Source organism: Aethalodelphis obliquidens, unplaced genomic scaffold, assembly GCF_003676395.1.
Source record: "Aethalodelphis obliquidens isolate GAN/ISIS:26980383/991018 unplaced genomic scaffold, ASM367639v1 scaffold3, whole genome shotgun sequence".
NCBI lineage: Eukaryota > Metazoa > Chordata > Mammalia > Artiodactyla > Delphinidae > Aethalodelphis > Aethalodelphis obliquidens.
The window spans coordinates 16,871,542-16,880,161 of record NW_020837947.1 but is presented as its reverse complement, the minus strand read 5'-3'; the positions used below and the strand labels follow the sequence as shown (position 1 = coordinate 16,880,161).

At 44.4% G+C, this 8,620-nt stretch overlaps 1 protein-coding gene across 5 annotated transcripts in view; it reads left to right on the top strand.

Annotated features, from left to right (window-relative positions):
- SASH1 (SAM and SH3 domain containing 1) overlaps positions 1–8,620 on the top strand; it is a 326,913-nt gene that overhangs the window by 126,232 nt on the left and 192,061 nt on the right. For 2 of the 5 annotated variants that reach the window (XM_027083823.1, XM_027083795.1), the window contains exon 1: positions 7,666–8,429. The exons of 2 other annotated variants lie outside the window; for them this stretch is intronic. In XM_027083823.1, coding sequence (XP_026939624.1) covers positions 8,301–8,429 — 129 coding nt within the window. In that variant the 5' untranslated portion in view covers positions 7,666–8,300. Of the gene's footprint in view, positions 1–7,661; positions 8,430–8,620 lie in introns of those variants that run through there. One more of the 5 variants, XM_027083804.1, reaches the window with a different exon arrangement.

Below are 8,620 nucleotides of genomic sequence, written 5' to 3'. Positions count from 1 at the left end.
ATAGGAAAAATGTATGCCTAGACAACCTACTTTTTTGCTCCTTTAAAAACATTTGTGTTCCTTGAGAGGGAAATGGTGCAGAAAATCTGGGGCCTGCTTATCCATATTAATATTTCTCTTACATTTCAATCCCCATTCCAGCCAGCACTCACCACAGGAGCAGAGCATGTTACGTGCTTCCTAAAACAGGGAATTGTTTCACTTAGCTTGACCAAGGCACTATTTAAAGAAGTAGCCATGACCCCAATGTCCTGTCACTCAAACTTCTCTCTCTATATGTGAGAAGCTCATTGAGACATTCTCATGGTGCCACCTCTTTTGATGAGTTCTTCACCAAGTTCATTTATTTATATCTTCAATTGTATAAGGCGGCTCAGAAAAACTGAGATAACTGAGCCTTTGTGTGTGTGTGCGCGCACATGCGCGTGTGCCTCTGTGTGTCACAGGAAATGCAGTTTGAAAGAAAGTACCCAGAAGAGGAAAATGGCCTTGAATGACTAAGGGGAGACTGAAAAACTTACTATACATGGAAAGGAAGGGAGTTAGATTGCGTAAGAAGGAAGATATGTTTCTGAGATTCTAAAAGGATAGAACTTTATAGCTAAAGGGAAAGTTAGGAGATTTCTCTTTCTCTCTCTCTCTCTGCCTTTCTCCCTCCCTTCCTTCCTTCCTTCCTTTCTTTATTCCTTTAGAAACAAGAATGGGAGTGTCTCTTTTCAATAGCCATCAGGTACATTTTAGGAGTATAAAAATCTTGCTGCTTGTGACCCAAAATATTGGCTCCCCCATGAAAGACACAGAACAGAGTAAAGCAAGGCTGTGTACAGAGTTACCATCAGGCTGGGCAGTGCATCTAAGACTCGTGGTTCTTCCTCAAGTAATTTATATAGTAAATATGTGACTCTTTAAAAAAATGAGTAGTGAAAAGGATATCACACTTTCCTTTGCTTTAATAAGTCAACACATATTTTTTCCAGAATGTTATACTCAGCTCAATGCCTCCCTCCTTTTTTAATAGTCATATAAAAATGTCATTAATTATAAATTATTTTTTCTCGTTGTTCAACCAAAGTATTCTGGATAATACTTCAGTTCTGGGTAAGATTTGTAATAGTTTTCTGTGGTTTCTGGGATTCATTTTGTGAGTGAGAATCTTTTGTTCTATGTCTATAACATTGCACTTCAAAGAAGTAGAGCAGGGGCTTCCCTGGTAGTGCAGTGGTTGAGAATCTGCCTGCCAATTCAGGGGACACGGGTTCGAGCCCTGGTCTGGGAAGATCCCGCATGCCGCGGAGCAACTGGGCCCATGAGCCACACCTACTGAGCCTGGGTGTCTGGAGCCTGTGCTCCGCAACAAAAGAGGCCGCGACAGGAAGAGGCCTGCGCACTGCGATGAAGAGTGGCCCCCGCTTGCCGCAACTAGAGAAAGCCCTCGCACAGAAACGAAGACCCAACACAGCAAAAATAAATAAATTAATTAATTAATAAAATTTTTAAAAAAAGAAGCAGAGCAATAGTGTTAACTGGAGCTTTTACATTTAATAGGAAAAAAAATATTTTTCACAAGTATGTGTAAGCAATAGAGACAGCCAAGTAGGCATTCTCGTTGGGTAAAGTTTATAAAATAGACAAGATGGATGAAGCAGTTTGGTTGGTGGATGATACTTCCCAGCTGTGCTTTTTAGACTGTCCTTGCATAATTTGGAAATATTTAACATAATCTTTCGTCTCTTATTAACACATTCCTTTTTTTTTTTCTTACACTCTCCTACGCTAAAAAGATAAATAGCGGGGAGTATGATTCTAAAGACCATTCCCTCTCCATGCTTCCTTTTTTTCTCCTTTTCAGTGTCAGGTGGCTCTCAGAGAATCTCACAGCTCTCCACAGGAGACACTGCTCCTATGTTAATTCAGAAGTTATTTCATGGTGGGCTGAAGTCTTTGGGTCCTTTGCCTTAAACATTGTGAATTCAATGTTGGTACCCCACTCAGAGTCTTTTGCTTCTTGTCTATAATGTGTATTACTGAATAGTTCAGAATCCTTGTATTTCAGAATTACAAATGGCTTTAGAAATTACCTAGTCTGACCCAACTATGCAAGATGAAATATCAGTCACGTCGTTTTATGCCTGATGGAATGATTCCCAGGCAGAACCATGGTGTTTACATAGCATCAGCACAGAGGAAAACCTAACTGGCTAGGCTAGTAACCTTGCTTATCAGAGTGGAAGAAGAGATTTCAGAGAAAAGTATTTATAGCCCTGAATCATCATTTTGTTTGTTTACCTTCTCTCCCTAGCCTGTTTGGGCTGTCTTCACTTGGTTTTAATTTTTCTTTAGTTTGCTCTTAGCTCTTTTCTCAGTCTCTCTTACCAAATACTCCATGATGAAAAGGCTTTTAAACAGGTAATGCTTTAGCAGGGGTTTGGCTCACTTTTAAGGCAGTTGTGGAAAAAATGTGTTTGGGATTGTCAAGGGGGAAAATGTTTTGGCGTATCAGTCTTTCCTTGAAGTTACCTCCCCCCCCCGCCACCCCAGGCGTTATGGAATGCCCCGCGTTAGAGTGCCAGAGAGGATTGCTGACCGTAGGCAAAAATTAAATGAGTTTATCTGTTTTCATTGCTCAATTTCAGAATGCAGTATGGTAAAAAAAAAAAAAAAAATTGGACTATTTATAATCTTTTGGATTTAGTCTCTGCTTTTTTTTCACATCTTTATTGGAGTATAATTGCTTTACAATGTTGTGTTAGTTTCTGCTGTACAACAAAGTGAATCAGCTCTATGTATCCATATATCCCCCTATTCCCTCCCTCTTGTGTCTCCCTCCCTCCCACCCTCCCTATCCCAACCCTCTAGGTGGTCACAAAGCACCGAGCTGATCTCCCTGTGCTATGCGGTTGCTTCCCACTAGCTATCTATTTTACATTTGGTAGTGTATATATGTCCATGCTACTCTCTTCCTTCGTCCCAGTTTACCCTTCCCCCACTGTGTCCTCAAGTCTATTCTCTATTAATCTCTGCTTAATCTCACATTTTTTTCTGTAGAAAATGTGTTGTCTTTAAAACATAACAAGTGTTAGAATGAAGCTGTGTTCCTAAAATATGTACTATTCTTATGGATAATACACTTTATTACAATAAATACATTTAATATTTTATCATCTGCCCTTGAAAGCCAAATGTCTCTGAACATCTGATTTGGGGATCTCCATTCACATATCTCATGAAGGTTTCTTTTACCAGTTAATTTTAAAAAGCAATCCGCTGGTTTAGTTTTTCAACATATTGTATTTTACAACTTCACCTTCCCTTGGCAATGCGTTCCTTTTCCTTATTCTGACATTCCCATAGTTTCAAGTGGCTCTCAAATTTGAGCAGATTTCACAATTGCCTGGGGAGCTTGTTAAAATACAGGTCACTGGTCCCATCCTCAGAATGTCTGACTCTGCAGGCTTGGAGGCTGGGGCCGGAAATTTGCATTTCCAACAAATTAGGTAATGCTAATGCTTCTGTTCTTGAGTCCACACTTTGAGAAGCACTGATCTAGATAAAATATTGTAAAAGATGGGGCTTCCCTGGTGGCGCAGTGGTTGAGAGTCCGCCTGTCAATGCAGGGCACACGGGTTCGTGCCCCGGTCCGGGAGGATCCCACATGCCGCGGAGCGACTGGGCCCGTGAGCCATGGCCGCTGAGCCTGCGCGTCCGGAGCCTGTGCTCCGCAGCGGGAGAGGCCACAACAGTGAGAGGCCCGTGTACTGCAAAAAAAAAAAAAAAAAAAAAAAAAAAATATTGTAAAAGATGGAGCTAGTATGGACTAAGGTGGTGTGGGTAGTGGAGACAGAGAGAAGTGGATGAACTTGACACATATTTAGGAAGTAGGATCAATGGGGCTTGTCCATGGTTAGATGGGAGTGATGGTGAGGTGTGGGAAGGATTCAAGCATGTCTCTGAGGTTGGTAGCTTGAACCAATGGATGGATGTAACAGTGTACTGAAATGGGAAGTGAGCGGGTGGGAGGGTTGGATCATAGTGAGAAGTCATAAATTCTATTTAAAGTTTAAATAAAATATAAAACATGAAACACAGTGCCTGACATAGAGTTGATTTTCAATAAATAACATCGGTATTACTGTTATTACTACTTTTACTTCCAAACTGAATAGCCCTTATGACTCCACCTTGCCAGAGATAACCTCCCAGCCCTTCCACTCAGCGGCCACATTCCAGGGCTAGGAATTACTCCTTTATGTGACCCAAGAGACAGGTATGAACAGGGAAATTTTATAGATATCACCTCGTGGTATGAGTGAATAGGGGGAGGGAAAGGGGGGAAAAATTTCTAATTCATAGAGAATTACTGCCTGCATTTTCACACACAACCTCATAGCAACTGTATTTTTTATTTATTTTTTAATTTTTAAAATTTTTAATTTTTTTATATTTTTGCAGTACGCGGTACTCTCACTGCTGTGGCCTCTCCCGTTGCACAGCACAGGCTCTGGACGCGCAGGCTCAGCGGCCATGGCTCACGGGCCCAGCCGCTCCGCGGCATGTGGGATCCTCCCGGACCGGGGCACGAACCCGTGTGCCCTGCATTGGCAGGCGGACTCCCAACCACTGCGCCACCAGGGAAGCCCATAGCAACTGTATTAAGTAGATGAACTATCCCACTTTACAGATGAGATAAATAACTTGCCCAATGTCTTATAGAAACCTGAGTGAAAATTCAAACTGGGCTCTGTCCTGAACCCATTATATTTGTGTTACTGCCAAACTCTACCTTTACTGCCAGGTAATAGATTTTTTTACTTATGTCAAAATGATGTCCTAAGTAGACTGCAGGCAACACCCTGCAGCTTCTAGACTAGTGGCTTTTAAACTTGTAATCCTGCCACATAGTAAGGAACAATTTTTTACAAAGCAATCCAGTATTTGCATTTATATGTGTATGTGTGTATGTATGTACTTCCGTGTTGCACGCATCTATGTGCAGCTGTATGACTAATTTTCCAAGAAGGAACACTTACTGAGACAGGTGCATTTCCAATATTTACTTTCATTGACTGCATTCTGATAGTTCACTGCAATAAATGTTTATCAGAACCCACAGAATTGATTTCAGTCAACTTTTGGGTCTCTACTAGGTGTCTAGAAAATTCTCTTCTAGATCCCTTTCTGTCCTTGGAGTTCACTTACCAACATCATAACAATTCCACAGAGCTGGATGAGGGAGAGCCCTGATGGAAAGAGAAAAGGAGAGAGAGCAGGATTCCTATGTGCATACTTTCCCTGTACATGTCTTTAATGGCACATCTACACTTGCCCACCTTACAGAGCTTTGTGGGAATCAAATAAATTACAGCATAGATGAAAGAACTTTTAAAAGTAATCAAGTCATCTGACTTTGATTCTGCTCAATGTAGTTGTGTTCACTTGGAGTGATCTCAAGATCACCTTCAAGGCTCTGTCCCACCCTCGTGGGATATAATTCTATTATAAAAAGCTCTTTGTAAACAGTACCCTATGGGACTCTGAAATAGTTTGATGATGATTGTGATGTTGCTAATTATTCTTTATATTTTGTTAAAAAGCCCCTGAAGGAATTTTTGGAAGATTGACATTAACCAAAGGAGAAAAGACTCAATTTGGGAGAAGTAATCAGACTCATTTTGAGTAGAAGCATCATGAAGCTTGATAAGCGAAAAGGTTCAGCTTCATTTTTCAGGTGGTCAAAAAAATTATTACGTACAAGTAGAAAAATGCCCAAAATTTCATATTTATGTACAGACAGCAAAATTGTAGGTAGCAACCTTCCCCCTCAAAGGTATTACTTATTTTCTTATCCATTTATTCGGGAATGCCAGGACAAGGAGCTTAAATATCTAGGGTAGCTTGATTCTCTAAGTACCAGAATGCTGGCTAAGATTTAGTTATATTGATATGTGTGTTTGTATTGTTGCCAAATGGTACCTATCTTTAGATGACCCTGAAATATAACATCTCCTCTGAGGAGGTACATGGCAATTCATGTGGCCTTGCCTCCTCTAGGATGGGAAAACTGCAGCACAGAAGAGTTAAATGCTTTGCCCTCAGGTGATCTGATGAGTCTAGAAGAAAGACTCACGACTGGTGCTGGAGAGTCCTGCCCCCACCATCCTGCTCATTTGGCTTCATGCTCAGTCACTTGCCAGAAGGTGTTGATGCAGAAAACTAGCCGCCCCCTGTAGAAGCAGCACTGTCCTTTGTATTTTCTTCTTCCTTTTTTTTTTTTTAATATTTATTTATTTATTTAGGTTGCACTGGGTCTTAGTTGTGGCAGCATGCAGACTTCTTAGTTGCAGCATGCATGTGGGATCTAGTTCCCCCACCAGGGATCGAACCCTGGCCCCCTGCATTAGGAGCGCAGAGTCTTACCCACTGGACCACTTAGGAAGTCCCTCCTTTGTATTTTCTTGAATTGAGTAAGGTACCACATGGCTAATACATTGAAATTCTTAAGTATACATAAAATCAACTCAATGGTTATTTTACCTTTTCCTATCGTTTACTTATTTTCATGTCTTTATAGATGTAATAATAATAGTAATGATAATAAAGCCCACCAATGCTTTAATGAATCTATTTGGATTCCCAGCATCTTAGAACACGCACCTGATCTAACTCCAGCCTCAGCCCAGGGAAAAGCAGCAGGCCTGGTCATACTTACTCTGCACCCAGCACTCCACTTCAACACAATGCCTCCTTCCTATCAAGGGGAAACTTTTGCATTTTGTTTCTTTGTCATCGGGGATTATGCGTATAAATTTAATTACCTTTGAAAAAGTTTTTTTTTTCAGTTTTTTTCAATTTTGAACTTTCTTCTAAGGGCTATTCATCCTTTGGATCCCGTAATTAATGCTTTAGGAGGGGAATTTCAAGGGACGTGATCTTGTACCCCTCCTTTCATGTGGGTTCAGAAGGAAAAAACAAAGACAGCCAGAGCCCTCCAAAACGAGCAAGGGCTCTCTCCCTGGGGCACCTCACCTGGGTTTTTGTACCACTCAGTCCTTTAACATAGGGGCGAGTCATTGTAGTTTCTGGACTGTTTCACAAAGCGATCAATCACCAGATCCGATGTGACGTGGACTGTCATCTCCCAGCGAGAATTCTTGAGTGGCTTTTAAAGAAACAATCACAAAAGGAGAAATGCATCTACAGGGCTATTTCCCTCATAAAATAAATCCGTCATGGATCTTGTCCTTAGAAAAACACACACGGGGCCCCAGGTGTGTAGGCTTAATGGCTACAACCATAACATTTCCTTTTGAAAAAGGCCCTTCCCTATGCCCTTACTGTAAAGGGACCATTAAAACCCAAAGCGCGTGCCCCCTAAATAGCTGCCACCCCAAGCAATGCATGGCATTGTGGCCGCCCAGGAACCAAAATGTCCCCCCTTGTAATACACACGATACAAACAATGGCTCGTGCCCAAGCTTTCACACTTGTTTTTCCAAGTCTTGGCTGCCAGAGGCAGAGCTGTAATTCCTGAGGTCGCTTGACCTCAGGAGGGGCGAGGTGTGCGGGGTAACTACACTACTTGGGAACTCCTTCGGCAGGAGCAGCTTAAAGATTAACTTTCTCGAGTTTCTGTGACCCAAACTGTGCCAGTGAATAGCGTGATTGGAAACTTGTGCAGGCGGGAGACAGCAGCGCGGCCGCTCTTTCAACAGGCGATTTGTTCTCCTGTCTGCGGCTCATTTCCATGCAAAGAGCCTGACATCAGAGCACCTTTTGTTGCTAAACGCTTTCTTTAGCATCAAGGGGAGAGAGTCATGTGGAGCTGGAAGAGCTCATTTTGAAGAGAGGGGGCCCGGGAAGTACCCTCCAAGTCCCAGAGGCGCCGCGGTCACCCCGCGGGGCCCTGCCCAGACTTGCTGGAAGAAATAAGTCTCGTGCCTAGTTAGTCGGTCCCCGTCACAGGAAGAGACGCCTTTGCAGCGGGTTGCATTGCTTCTGGGCTGCCAGAATTCCCCGCCGGAAAACTCGGTGGTGCGAATTTTGCCTCCTGCTACCGGGTTGCCGAGCTGAGCCGAGCCGAGCCGAGCCGGGCTGGGAAAGTTTCTGGACCTGTCAGCCGCGCGGCCCGTCGCCACCGAGAGCCGAGGTGCGGGCGCCTGCCGGGGGCCCCCGCCGGGTCGGAGGCCGGGGCCGCTTGGGATGCGGCGAGGAGGCGAGACTCGGTGGTGACGCGGCGGGCGGGGACCGGCGCCGGGGACCGGGCGCGCACGGCTGCGGGGCCAGGGCGCCCCGGGGACCCGGCCATGGAGGAGGACGCGGGAGCCGCCGGCGCGGCGCCCGAGCCCGAAGCCGAGCCCGCGCCGGAGCCTGAGGCGGGCGCTGGTCTGTCCGAAGCGTTCTCCCGGCTCTGGACCGACGTGATGGGCATCCTGGTGAGTTACCTGGAGAAGCGGAGGCGCGGGGAGGGCGGGTCGCGGGACCCGGGAGCAGGCAGCACCCCGGCGCCGCGGCGCTCCCTTCGCGCTCGCAGACTCGACAAGCCCACCCCTCGGGGTCGTCCTTCTCCGGCTGTAGCTCTTAGGGGGTTAAATACACACGGTTTAGGATTTCAAACCCTAATTAA